The following is a 13,567-nucleotide window of genomic DNA, read 5'->3' as shown; positions in this document are numbered from 1 at the left end:
GAACAGTTTGGGCCTCTACCTGCATCAGACATGGGCTAAGGCTTTGATCCCCCCCCATGGCAACTCAGTGAGCTGCAGGATTTCAGCTGAGCTGCTGCAAGTCACTCTGCAGGGGGCCTCAGCTGCCCCCCAGCCAAGGGGGCTCACAGCCAGAGGTGGGGGTTGTGCATTTGCTGCTCCCAGAGCACAGACACAGGCTGCTAGACCAGCCGGGCAAGGCCTGGGCCTTCAAGCAGCCAGGTGTAGTGTACAAAAGTCTAGCACCTTTTCTTCAGAGGGGGTTAGAAAGAAAAGTACTTGAGGCTTCCAACAGGAGAAACAAGAACCCAAAGGAGCCAAACCAAGCTGCAGCAGCAAATCCCCTCCCCCACCAAACCCTCACCACTCTGTTTCACTGCCAGCTGCTACAACCCACCTCAATCCAAAGCTGAGGACTCACCTAAGCTGCCTGGTGAACCTCTCCAGAGTTCAGGATGTCCAAGAGCAGGGAGAGGAGAATCCAGAGGACATACCTGGAGCTGGCTGCTTAGAAATCACCAGCACCAAAAAAGGAATCCCCCCAAACCCTACCCCAACAATACCAAAGGGTTTGGGGTGTTTTAGGGGGGGGGGTGTCTAATTGTCATACAAAAGATTGAAAGGATCAAGTCTGATTCATCTCTTTCAGGAGGGGGAAGGGAGAAGGACAAAGCAAAAGAGGAACTTCCCAGCTCTTGGTTGTTTTGGTAGAAAACCACCAGAAAGCTTCCTTCTCAGTTGACATTATGAAGCAGTTTTGTGTCCTCACTGCTTCCTGCTGCATCCTCCTCTTGGAGGCCTTCTGCCAGTCCCTCTGCAAGCTTGCTCTGGCTTCCTGCATAGTCCATGAACATGTTGGGGATGTCTTTGCCAAAGTAGATCTTGCTGTTTGCTGCGATGGCCTTGTACTTCATCAGCTGCAGGTACTCAGGGGTCAGCTTCAGCTGCACAGGCAGAGGGGGCAAGAAAAAACCAGCACAAGGAGGTCACCAGCAGCTCAGGGATCCAGGCAAAAGCAGGTTTCTGTCCTGAGCACAGCAGGCACCAACTTCTCCACACCACCAGCAGGCAGGCAGTGCCCAGGAGAAGGCTCTCCTCCTCCGGTGGCTGTGAGCAAAGCCCTTGAATCCCAGTGGCTCCATGGCAGAATGAGGGAGTGCTGGAGGCCCCTGGGGACATGTTCCAGCCAAATGGAGCAGAGATGGAGATGCTGGGAAGGACATCACTCACAGGGAGCCCTTGCAATGCAAGCTGGAAAGCCAAACACACAGAGGCTCTTCTCCAGGGGGGAGGCTGCTGAGGCTGCCTGGGAGGGCAGAGCTGATTCCTCCAGCACAGTGACATCAGCACAGAGAGGGCAGAACAACTGGGACACAGCCCTGCACAAACATCCCACACCTCTGCCCCTTCTCACTGACCCTTCCAAAGCAGAAAGCCTCCCTGCTGGGCTGTCCTGGGAACCTGCTGTGGGCAGGAACAAGCCTGGCAGTCCCAGCCATGGAACCTCTCCATTTCCAGGCTGCTTTTCCCTTTCTGCAGCACAGAGGCTTTGGCAGTTTCCTGCTCAGCTTGGTGCAGAGGATCAGCTCCGTTTGTTCTTTACCTGAACACCTGCTGACTCCAAGGCTGCCTGTCCCCCTAGATCCCCTGCTCTGCCTGCTTGCAGGCCTGGGAAGCCTGGCATTTCTGATTAGGCAGCCCCACAGCTGACACTCAGCCTACAGTGGGAGCCACAGTGGCATCTAGGCACAGCTCCAGATGACATCTCCTGCAGCCTGCCAGAAATGTATCTGCCCAGAGAAGGAAAAGGAATTTGCAAAGAAGGATCAAATTGGTTTGGTCTCAGTGAGAACTGTTCTGGGGGGGGTGGGGGATGGCTTTGGTTTGCTTTTTGACTTTAACAATGAGCCCCAAGCAGCCAACAATGGACACAACCTCCCCCCCCCAAAACAATACTCTTGCTGAGTGTTTCTCTGAGCCTCAGGTCAGGAGCCCTGCTTGAAGGCACAGCAGAAGGAAACAACAATACCTTGTTGGCTTCAGCTACTTTCATTGCAGTGTAGCACTCAGCATCAGCTCTGGCCTTCTCTCTTGCCAGAAATGCAGCATCTGGAAGACAAAAAGCCCTGCTCTGACATCCAGCTCTTCCCTTTCATTTCCAGCCAGGTCAGCTCCACTTGCAGCTGGGAACTCTTTTCAAGTGGCCAGTACCACATCTGAACTGCAGGGGACAGAACAAGGGCAAAGGGGAACAAGAAATGGGAATCCCAGACACAGGATCTCAACTGCAGCCACTGCAGGCTGACAGCTGAAGGAGCAAGCTGCAGCTGCAGACCTCAAAGCATTCTCCAAGCAGGAGGTTTTTATTCCAGGCCCTGTCACGAGGGCTGGGAGCACTCTTTCTTCTCCAGCCAGCCACTAAAACTCTCCTGCTTGAGAGCACAGCAAAGTGGGATTTACCCAGGAGATGTGCAGAGGGCTCCAAGAGCAGCCCAGGCTGTGCTGCAGCTGAGCTCAGTGCCTGGGAAAGCAATTCCCCAGGGGGGATCTCGCCTGGGCTGCCGAGGGCTGGCTCCCGGCACGCAGAGGCACCAAAACCTTCCCAGGCTCTGCCCCCTGGGCAGATGCTGGAGAGCTGCTGCTCTGCACCACCCCCAGCTGTGCCTGGGAGCTGAGCCTGCAGGACACTGAAGCTCCCTGACTCCTAGCAGAGACACCTGAGGAAAGCAGCTCTTCCCTTCTCTGCCTGGCAGCCCTGTTCCTGTCCCTCCAGGGTGGTGGCAGGCCACGGAGTGCAGCCTGGCTGCTCTGCTCTCATCTCCTGCCACTCCTGCCATGACAGGAAGCCACAGCACTGCAACACACCCCAGGCTGGATCTGAGGCTGCCCAGCTGGAGGAACCATTTGTTTACCTACCCTGGCAGGGAATTCTGGGAGCTGCTCCACTTCAGCAGCACGTAAGCAGCTGCAAGGGCTGGCCCACCACTGCCTCTCCTTTGCCTAAAGAAGTGGGGTCCTGGCCAGAGGCACCAGAGAGGAGTGGGACAGGAGTCCTCTGCCAGCACAGAGCTGAAGGCCTGACAGCCAGTGACACACATGTAGAAGAAATAGACCCCATTGTACTCCTGCAAAGAGTTGCTTAATGAGAAGCTGCTGATCTGTAAACCTCTTAATTGGCTCCTCAGTGGCCTTCTGCAAAGCCTGACAGGGCCTGTAATGAATGGGGCTGAAAACAAGGCCTTGCCACTCAGAGCTGGAAACTCAGACCCCTTCTTGTGTCCTGGCAATTCCTTGGCACTGCTTCAGATGGGTGGGGGCACATCTTCAGTGAGCAGTACAACCCCCCCAGGGAGATCATTTGGAGACAGAGAGTTCCAAGCAGCACAGCCTGCAAAGGAACATTCCTGTTCCTGCCTCTGGACAATCCCAGTCCCTAAAAGCAGTTAACAGCAAAACCAAAAGCAGAGGGAGAAAGCAAAACTGGAAAGTAGAGAGAGATTTGAGATGTCCTGGTTAAGGCCAAGGAAGCAGCTCCCTCCTCTCAGCCTTTAGGAAGCCACACAGCAGACCTCAGCCAGGTTTTGTTCCACAGCTACATTTGGGTGCCTCCTCCTTCCCTCCAAGAAAGAGGCAGGTTCTGGAAGAGTCCTAAGCAAGAGAAGGACACAAAGCTTCCCAACCCTTCCCTCCTGCAAGTAATCACAGAGATGTGGCTGCCTCACAAGACAGCACAGGAACATTGGAGGATGCTTCCCCTTCGCTGAGAGCCTGCAGCCTCCTCAGAGAGATCACAGAAGGTACCACAGCCATGGGCTGCAGTCAGAGCTCTCAGTGAATTCACCCTGGGGGCTGTCACAGAATCAGAGCACCACAGAACTGTCAGGGCTGGAAGGGCCCTCAAGGATCAGCCACTTCCAACCCCCTGCCATGGGCAGGGACACCTCACACTGCAGCAGGTTGCTCACAGCCACCTCCAGCCTGGCTGCAAACACCTCCAGGGATGAGGCTTCCACCACCTCCCTGGGCAACCTGTGCCAGGCTCTCACCACCCTCCTGGGGAACAACTTCTTCCTCACATCCAATCTGAATCTCCCCTCTTCTAGTTTTGCTCCATCCCCCCCAGTCCTATCCCTCCCTGACACCCTCAAAAGTCCCTCCCCAGCTTTCCTGTAGCCCCCTGCAGACACTGGAAGGCCACAAGAAGGTCTCCTGGGAGCCTTCTCTTCTCAGGACTGAACAGCCTCAACTCCCTGAGAGAGTTCCAGCCCTCTGCTCATCCTCTTGGCCCTTCTCTGGACACCTTCCAGCACCTCCAGATCCTTCCTGTAACAGAGGCTCCAGAGCTGGATGCAGTACTCCAGGTGGGGTCTCAGCAGAGTGGAGCAGAGGGGGAGAATCTCCTCCCTGGCCCTGCTGGCTGTGCTTGCATTGAGCAAGACTTCACTGCAGGAACTACTTAACTCCAGGCTGAGCTGCTTCAGGACCTTTAGATAAAAGCCAGCCCAGAACATTTGCTTCTTGGCAAGCTCCCTGCTCACCTTCAATCTCTGAAATCCTCTTCTCTGTCTCCTTTTCCATCACTTTCTGGCCATAAGTTATTTCAGCAACTTGTGCAATTTTTTCTGCCTCTGAAATGGAAAAAAACAAAACAAAGAAAGAAAATGTCCAAGCTGTCAGCACTCAGCCTTCCTAAATCCAGAAGCAGCTTCAGCCATGGAACTCCTCACAACCCCCTTCTGGTGGCAGTCAGCTGTGGGAAGCACTTTCAGCCTTCCCAAGGTGTTGGTTTGTGTTTGTGGGGAGAGCCTGAGGCGACCTGAAACAACTCTGGAGGGGTTTCAGCTCAGCAGCAGCCCCAGCAGCTCACCCAGCAGTGAGCCAGGCACATCCCCCCCTGCTGCCTGGGTTCCTCCTGCTGCCTGTCCCAGCCCTCCCTGCAGTCCCTGCCCCCCAGCACAGGCACACAGACCGATGAGGGCTTTCTTCCTCTCCGTCTCCGCTTCCTTCTCCACCACCTTCTGCTTCTGGGCTGCAATCAGCAGCTTTGTCTTCTCACTCTCCCTGGGGGGCCAGAAGAAGCCAGTTACAAACCCTCAGCTCTGAAGTGGTGTGAGCTCCCACGTGCCCTGCACAGGCTGCTGGCTCAGTCCTCCTGCCAACACCTGCTGAGGGGCAGGCAGGGAATGTCCCTGCACGCTCTGAGCTTTGCTTCTACACCCAGGGGTCCTTTCCTCCCCTCCCCAGCAGCCAGGTGAGTGTGAAATGCTCCCTGCTCCTCTCTGCAGGCTGCTAGAGCACACTCATCAAGCTGCAGCTCACCCCCCATGAGCATCTGTAAGGTTTTTGGGGGCTCCTGTTAATGAGGGAACTGTTTCAAGTAAGAAATAAAAGCCCTCTCCCCACTCTGGAATCAAACCAGAGATCACCACTCAACCAAGGAGCTCCCTGCTGAAGTCTTCTCTATCTTCCTTGCACAAGATCCTCCTTGTGTCTCTGTCTTGCACAAGCACCAGGAAGTTTTTGAAGTGTGTACTCAGATCAAATGCTCTGCTGCCAGTCAGGGAATGGAGGTGAGAGTGGAGGCTGAGCCTCTCTCAACACACATCCTCTTATGGCACCAGATCCCAGGCTGCTCTGGGATTCTGCCTCTCCTGGCCATGCCACACATGACTTACCAGGGTCCCAAAAGGTCATGTGAAATGCTCAGGAAGCAAAATGGCTGAGGGGGGAATCTTACTCTGGCCTACAGGGACCCTGCTGGCAGAGCACTCCGGGAGTGCAGGCATTGCTGAATGACCACAGGCAAGAGAAGGCAGCTGGCTCAGAGCATTGCAGAGGGATCAGGGTGTCAAGTGCTGCTAAAGAAAGTTATTCCAGAGCTTTGCAAGTCCTCAGCCTGTTGAATCAACAGTTTCTCCATCCTAGTCAAACAGCAGGGATTAGTGGTGGAGTCTATCCACCTGCCACTCACTCCCCCGCTCTGGGAGGCCTCTTCACACCAGGGCCAGCGTGGAGAGGGAGGAGCCCCCGGGCAAATCGTTCCCTGAGCTCGAGTGTCCCGAGCAGAAGCACCTCCTCACTCAGCAGCGACCTGCCAGCCCCTTCAAGCGCCGACAGACACAGAGCTCATCCCCGCAGCCCGCCCCGGGGGCTGGCAGAGGGCAGGCAGATCACCGCAGGCTGTGCAAACAGATTCCTGGGGCCGGCTGAGCCTTTGGGGGAACACAAAGGTGCAAGGCTCAGGCACTTACATGAGCTCGTAATTCCTCCGGATTGTTTCAGGGATGTTTGGCTTTGTAACTCGAACTGCCTGGAAAGAGAGAGCAGAGCAATCATCGGCAGGCAGCCAGCAATCAAAGGCCAAACGCCCCGAGGCTGCCGAGGAGGGCAGCTGACACTGGGGGCATGCTCTGCCCCTCACAGCTGCCAGGGCTTGCAGAAATGCTGACCAGCTCCAAAGCCCAGAGAGCAAATGCTGCACTGAAGGATCTCCTGACCCAACACAAGATCAGGGCCTGGGAGAAGCAGTGCTTTAAGCTGAGGCACAGCAGGGTTAGAGTGCAGCTGAGGAAGAAGCTCTTCAGTGTGAGGGTGGTGAGGGTCTGGCACAGGCTGCCCAGGGAGGCTGTGGATTGTCTCCTCCCTGGGGGTGTTGAAGGCCAGGTTGGATAAGGCCTTGAGCAGCTGAGTCTAGCTGAGAGGTGTCCCTGCCCAGGGCAGGGGGGTTGGAGTGGATGATCCCAGAGGACCCTTCCAACCTGAGCCACTCTGTGAGTACTCAGAGTAACACCAAGAGAGACCAAACACATGCAGCTAAGAGGAAGGAAGGAAGCTGTTCCCATTCCTCAAGCCTCTCTTACAAAGCCATTTTCTACACCAGTTCCCTTTTAGCCCTCACCCCTCCTTATGCTCTGCCCCTCAGACATGCCCAAGTGGAATCCTCCTTACCTGTATAATTAATCCAGGAGCCATGGTGGTGAGGTCTTGCTGCAAGGCCAGTTTAAGGTTTTCATCAATCTGATCTGATTGAGGGGGGAGAAAAACAAATCACAAAGTAACTCCAGAGCCCTCAAGGCAGCTTGCTGTCAGCACCTCCACAACCAGCTGAACAGAACAGAACAGAATAGAACAGAACAGAATAGACCAGGTTGGAAGAGACCTTCAAGATCGAGTCCAACCTATCATCCAACACCACCTAAACAACTAACCCATGGCACCAAGCACCCCATCAAGTCTCCTCCTGAACACCTCCAGTGATGGTGACTCTACCACCTCCCTGGGCAGCCCATTCCAATGGGCAATCACTCTCTCTGTGTAGAACTTCTTCCTAACCTCCAGCCTAAACCTCCCCTGGCACAGCCTGAGACTGTGTCCTCTTGTTCTGGTACTGGCTGGGAGAAGAGACCAACCTCTGCCTGTCTACAACCTCCCTTCAGGTAGTTGTAGAGAGCAATAAGGTCACCCCTGAGCCTCCTCTTCTGCAGGCTAAGCAACCCCAGCTCCCTCAGCCTCTCCTCACAGGGCTGTGTTCCAAGCCCCTCACCAACTTCTTTGCCCTGCTCTGGACAGGTCCCAGCAAGTCAACCTCCTTCCTAAACTGAGGGGCCCAGAACTGGACACAGGACTCAAGGTGTGGCCTAACCAGTGCAGTGTACAGGGGCAGAATGACCTCCCTGCTCCTGCTGGCCACACTGTTCCAGATGCAGGCCAGGATGCCATTGGCCCTCTTGGCTGCCTGGGCACACTGCAGGCTCATGTTCAGCCTGCCATCAACCAGCACCTCAGAGTTCTTACTCCTGGAAGTACAAATCTAAGCTTGATGTAGAAGTGTTGGGCTGAGGAAAAACCATCCCAGAGCCCAAGGCAGGTTCCCATCTCCCAGCACACCAAGCAGAGCTGACCAGCACCAAGCACTTGGGGCAGGCTCCAGCACCATGGCAGGCATGACAGGAAACTCTTCCCACCTTTCCATAAGCTGCACTTGGAATCTTGCTGAGCCAGAAGGAGCCCTTCTGGGATAAAGAAGCTGTGCTCTAAGCCATTTCACCACTGATGCCTTCCCAAGTGGATGCTGAGCAATGTGTCCAGCTAAATCATGACTGACTGAGAACCTCCTCAGTGCCAGCAGGAGACAATGGGAAGGCAGCAGTGTGAAGTGGCTGCATTAGTTTAACAGGCTGCAAAACCACCCAGCCCATCAGTGATGGCTCTCTGCCTCAGTGGAGCTGAGAGGCTGCAGGAGGAAACACCAACCACCACCCCCCTCCTTCAGGGAACAGCTCCAAGGATCCTGGGGCCTGCTGGGAAGTGCAATGGCAAAGCAAAACTGTAATGGCCTTGAAAGTGATCACATCACACCCCTCAGCTATTTGCTTTGGTCCCAGCTTAGCTATCTGGAACTGGCACTGGAGTTTGGGAAGCAGCTGTTATCAGTCCCCTGCACCTGCTCACAGCTGGGGGGGCACAGAACAAGATCAATCTGCTGGGAAGGGGCTGAGCCCCACTTCCAGAGCCCCTGGGACAGAAAAGGGTCAGCTCAAACAGTCACAGGGGACTTCAGACAAGTTCCTTCTGTGCAGAGCAGTGGCTTGGAGTCCATTTCGAGCAGTTGCCAGCAGCAGCTGCTGACATCTGGAGGCTCCACTGGCAAAGAAACAGGAGGGGAATTGAGCCCCAGCTCTGCATCTCGTGCAGAGGCACATCAGAAAGGCAGGCCCCTTGGCAAGCCCAGCTGGAGCAGAGCACAGAGCTCTGCACACACTCTGTCTCCTCTCAGCAACAAATCCTGCCCATTTGGGGCCCAAACCCATCCACAGCAGCAATGCTGTGCTGCAGTCAGCACTGCTGCCCTGCCCAGATGCTGCAAGGGATCTCTCCTCGCTCCAGAGCCATCAATAAACCACTCAGCACTCCAGCAACTGCTCTGTTCCTACCAGGAAACAACCATTTTTTTCCTTCAGGCTCTCTTGGAATGTGCTCTCCAGTGTTTGTGCTGCCCAAGGTGAGGGAGGGAGGGCCAGCAGGCCCTGGCCAAGTCCTGTTTTCCAGCACTGGCTCTCAGTGCCTGGGCACACAGAGCTAAGCCAAGCCAGGAGTGCTTTCTGTAACAGCAGAGAGCAGAGCAGAGCTTTCCCATCTGGACTGACAAACCCTGTGGCTGACTTGACAAGTCCCAGTACCACCACTCCACTCCCTGAGCCCTCCACTACTTCTGGCAAGCCTGGGTTGGTTTTTTCCCCCCTCCTTTCTTTTCTTTCCCAGTTGCAACATCCTGAAGCATTCAGCACCAAGAGATAACAAGGAGCAAGTGGTGGCAGCTGGCTAACAACCCTGACTCCAAAGGGAGCAGATGCTGGATTAAGGGGTGGAAAAAGAGAGCCAGCAAAGCCCAACCCATCACCTGGGGGTGGTGAGCTCTGCACCAGCAGAGCAAAGCAAACACCCATCAGAAACATCACTGCAGGAGCCATGGGCCCAAGAGCTCAGAGGAGCAGCTCACCAAAGAGCTCAATGTAGACCTCCTGCAGCGTGTGGACACTGCAGAACTGGTTGAGCTCGTGGTGGATCTTGTTGAAGATGAGAGCTTTGTCATAGTCAGCTGTGTAGTTCTTGACTATGTCATACACTGCAAAAGAAGAGCAGAAACCAGTGTTGGCAGCTGGGGTGGGGACAAGGGGCACTGGGCACACACTGGAACCCAGGAGGTTCCACTTCAACTTGAAGGGGAAAGTTTCTTGGCTGTGAAGGTGCTGGAGCCCTGGGAGCAGGCTGCCCACAGCCTCTGGAGTCTCCTTCTCTGGAGACCTTCAAAACCCACCTGGACACTGTGGTCCTGGGCAAGCTGCTGTGGGTGAACCTGCTTCAGAAGAAGGGTTGGACTCAGTGATCTCCAGAGGTCCCTTCCAGCCCCGCCAAGCTGGGACTCAGTGATGTCTCTGGTGCTGCTTTAGGGTACACCCAGGCTTTACAAGGTACAGCAGGGAACATTTCTGTACAGCCCAGTGCCAGCTCAAAGCACAGCCACAGCATCATCCCAGAATGGCAGGGGTTGGAAGGGACCCCTGGAGATCATCCAGCCAAGGCAGGGTCACCCAAAGGTCACAGAGGAACACGTCCACATGGGCTGTGAATGAGATGGAGACTCCACCACCAATCTGGGCAGCCTGCTCCAGGGCTCCATCACTCTTAAATTACAGAAGCTGCTCCTCATGCTCAGATGGAACTTCTGAGGGTCAGGTTTGTGACCATTGCCCCTTGCTCTGTCACTGGGCACCACTGAACAAAGCCTGGCCCCCTCCTCCTGACCCCCACCCTTGCAGTATTGATCAGCACTGATGATATCCCCCCTCAGTCTTCTGCTCTTCAAACTGAACAGCTCCAACTCTCTCAGCTGTTCCTCATCACAAATGTTCCAGTCCCCTCACCATCTCTTCTGTCCCCTCTTCAACCAGTCCCTGTCCTCCTTGAACTGGGGAGCCCAGAACTGCCACACAGCAGCCCTTTGCCTCACCCCATGCTGGCAGGAGCACAGAGAGCTGAGGATGGGAGGATCTGCAGGGTGAGGAACTCACCTGCACTCTGGATGAGGAAATTCACCACCTCAATTCTGTCAAAATAGATCATCACTCCTCCACTGCAAAAGGAAGAAAAAGGTGGGGGAAAGAATAAATGAAGTTTGCTGGCAGCTAAGTGCTGCTCTGGGTGGGCAGCTCTGAGGACCCTTCCCTCTAGGGGGCTGAGCACAGTGTCCACTGCTGGGGCTCCCAGCAACTCCCCTCCCCTGCCACAAATCCTTGCAGCAGGCTTCCATGGCAGGTGTCTCCTGAGTTTGGACCATGCAATATGTACCCAGACCTGGCAAACCTGGTGCAGCCTGTGAGGATGGCTGCACAGAAACCATCCCAGCAGGGCTCAGCAGCTGGGGTGAGGAGTTACAAAACCTCCCCAGGACCTCACCTAGGGAGGGTTGGGGGGAACCCAGCCCATGAGAGACCATCTGCTGGGGGGGGTGGTGGAAGGGAGAGGACCAAAAGGTTTCTAGCAGAAATAAAGGAGGGAGGAGCTGAGCATCTCACCTGGTACCACAAGGGACATTTTTCACCTCATCTGTCTGCAGCGTGGTCTGAGGAAAGAGTTAAGGCAAGAAGCTTAAGAGCCTGGATTTGCCCTGCTCGAACCCTGCTTGCTTATGAGGACATGAAACAGCCACAGGTTTTTGCCCACCGAAAGCAAGAGCCGGACCTGCCTCACTCGTTCCCCCGAGCCCAGCTCTAAGCGACAGTCCCAAATGCGCCTCTCCCCCGGTACCGGCCGCAAGCAGGCGCAGGCACCGCCACGAACCAGCCCCCCGGCCAGCCAAACACCACGGCGGCTCTCAATCCGCCGCCCCACAGCTCCGCCGAGCCCGGGGGTGCAGCGGGAGGCTCTCCCAGCCCCGCCGGAGCCCAGCCCACCCCCGCGGCGCGGCCCCCGTTCCCCGACGGGCGGGAGGGCAGCGGCCCAGCAGCACCTGCACTGACTTGTAGGACGTGATGAAGGGCAGCATGAGGTGGAAGCCGGGCCCGCTGGTGGAGGTCAGCAACGCCCCGCCGCTGCGGAAGGAAAGAAGGAAAGGGGTGGCGGTGAGCGGCGGCCTGCGCGGGGCCCGCCCGGGCGGCGGAGGGGGGTCGCGGCGGGATCCGCCTCACCGGTAGTAGACGCCGATGTGCCCCTCCTCGATCTTGTGGATGGCGGAGAGGAAAGCAGCGGCCAGGAAGCTGAGGGAAAGCGCCGCGATGGCGCCCAGCTGGGCCATGCCCGGTAACCGGCGCGCTCCGCAGCTCTCCCGGGCGGCCCCGGCCCGGCGCCGCAGTTACGTCATCACAGCGCGACCGGCCCCGCCGCCGCCCCGCCGCCGCCGCCCCGCCAGGGGGCGGTGGAGGAGCGGGAACGGAGGGGTCGCAGGTTCGAGACCCTCCGGAGCCGTACCGCGCTGCCCGCCGCCGTGCATCCCCGCGGTCCCGGGTTGGAGCTGCGTCGGGCAGGCGGAGGGGGAATGGCGGGAGGAGGTGACCGGCTGGGCGAAAACATAGCGCAGGGTCCCAGTGTGGTGGAGGATGGAAGGGACCTCTGGAGAGCGTCCAGTCCAAGCCCCTGCCCCAGCAGGGCTCCCACAGCAGCATGCCCAGGAGCACAGTGCCCGGCGGGGGTTGGAAGCTCTCCACACAAGGAGACTCCACAACCACCCTGGGCAGTCTGCTCCAGGCCTCCAGCACCCTCACACCAAACAAGTTTCTTCCCCTGTTCAGGTGGAACCTCCTGGGTTCCACTTTGTGCCCATTGCTCCTTGTCCTGTCCCTGGGCACCGCTGACAAGAGCCTGGCCACAGCCTCTTGCCCCCCACAGGTCCTTTAGCTTTTGCTGAGCATTGCTCAGATCCCCTCTGGGGCTGCTCTTCTCTAGGCTCAACAGCCTCAACTCTCAGCCTTTCCTCCTTGTATATTCCCAGCTCCCACTTGGCTCTTTGCCTTTTCCAACTCGGACTGGAGAGCCCAGAACTGGACACAGTACTCAGCAGGTGGCACCAGGGCAGAGCAGATGGAGGGAAGAACCTCCCTGGCCCTGCTGGCCACACTCATCTTCATGTCTGCCAGGACACCATTGGCCTTCTTGGCCACGAGGGCACATTGCTGGCTCATGAGGAACTTTGTCCCACCAGCACTCTCAGGTCCTTCTCCTTGGAGCTGCCTCCCAGCAGCTGTGCTGGTGCAGGTGGTTGTTCCTCCTTGGGTGCAGGACTCTACACTTGCCCTGACTGAGCTCCATGAGCTCCAACTCTCCAGCCTGGCCAGGTCTTGCTCAAGTGCAGCACAGCTCTGGTGTGTCAGCCACTGCTAAATCCTGCACCTCTACAGCTGCTGAAGGAGGCTTCAAAAACAAGAAAGGACAACCCCCCAAAAAGCATGGAAGAGATATCAAAAATGTCAATAAAGGAGACTGATTTGATCTTTGCACTTGATAGATCTCTGAGGGTTATATATAACAAACCTGTCAGGAGGATTCAGCACCATTTAAAAGCAGGAATGAAATAGCCTTGATATTTGTCAACCCAGATTTTGCAGCTCTTAAATAAGTGCAAGAGGGGAGCCAGAGATGAAGTACACCCTGGGTTAGGGGCTTTGTTGGGGTTTTTTTTCTTCTCTGTTTTCCTTCTTGGGTTGGTTTTCAAATCACTGGCCCAGATTTAAGGCCTTGATAAAATGTATTAAACCTTGAAAGGTTTTAATGGCTCTAGTATGTGTTTCATAAATCAAGACCCCTCTGCTCGGCCCTCCTCTTGCTTTAATAAGGGTAAACTAGGAAATTGCTCTGAGCTGAGGCAAAATACATCCAGAGAATATTGAAAAGTAATAGGTTTTTAAATGTGGGGTGTTCTGGCTGGCAGGAGAGCTCTTTGGCTTCATAACATTGGTGCTATATCATTACCCTGAATGGGAAACCAGCTGTGGCCACGTGTTTTAACAGCATCAAGATGTGAACTAGCACAAAGGTAAATATTATTTGTAATAAT

At 55.8% G+C, this 13,567-nt stretch overlaps 1 protein-coding gene across 1 annotated transcript; it reads right to left on the bottom strand.

Moving 5' to 3' along the window:
- Positions 1-608: 608 nt before the first annotated feature.
- On the bottom strand, positions 609-11,861 carry ERLIN2 (ER lipid raft associated 2). Its single transcript, XM_054174861.1, has 11 exons — positions 11,706-11,861; positions 11,528-11,609; positions 11,094-11,140; positions 10,590-10,651; positions 9,518-9,643; positions 6,967-7,040; positions 6,270-6,328; positions 4,988-5,079; positions 4,557-4,646; positions 2,048-2,127; positions 609-962 (listed from the first exon to the last, which is right to left on the bottom strand). The coding sequence occupies exons 1-11, from the start codon at positions 11,810-11,812 to the stop codon at positions 753-755; spliced, it is 1,029 nt and encodes a 342-aa protein (XP_054030836.1). The 5' UTR covers positions 11,813-11,861; the 3' UTR covers positions 609-752.
- Between the last annotated feature and the right edge of the window lie 1,706 nt (positions 11,862-13,567).

This window comes from Dryobates pubescens, chromosome 31 (assembly GCF_014839835.1).
Source record: "Dryobates pubescens isolate bDryPub1 chromosome 31, bDryPub1.pri, whole genome shotgun sequence".
NCBI lineage: Eukaryota > Metazoa > Chordata > Aves > Piciformes > Picidae > Dryobates > Dryobates pubescens.
The sequence above is the reverse complement of the archived record's forward strand: the minus strand, read 5'-3'. Positions and strand labels throughout refer to the sequence as shown.

What these genes read in the sequence shown, in the direction of transcription:
- ERLIN2 (XM_054174861.1), bottom strand. Translation starts at nt 11,812, where the DNA reads ATGGCCCAGCTGGGCGCCATCGCGGCGCTTTCCCTCAGCTTCCTGGCC. An exon ending in TTTCCTCATCCAGAGTGCAG is followed by an intron (nt 9,644 to 10,589) that starts GTGAGTTCCTCA and finishes CTTCTTTTGCAG; the next exon opens with TGTATGACATAGTCAAGAAC. An exon ending in CGGAGGAATTACGAGCTCAT is followed by an intron (nt 5,080 to 6,269) that starts GTAAGTGCCTGA and finishes CTGGCCCCCCAG; the next exon opens with GGAGAGTGAGAAGACAAAGC.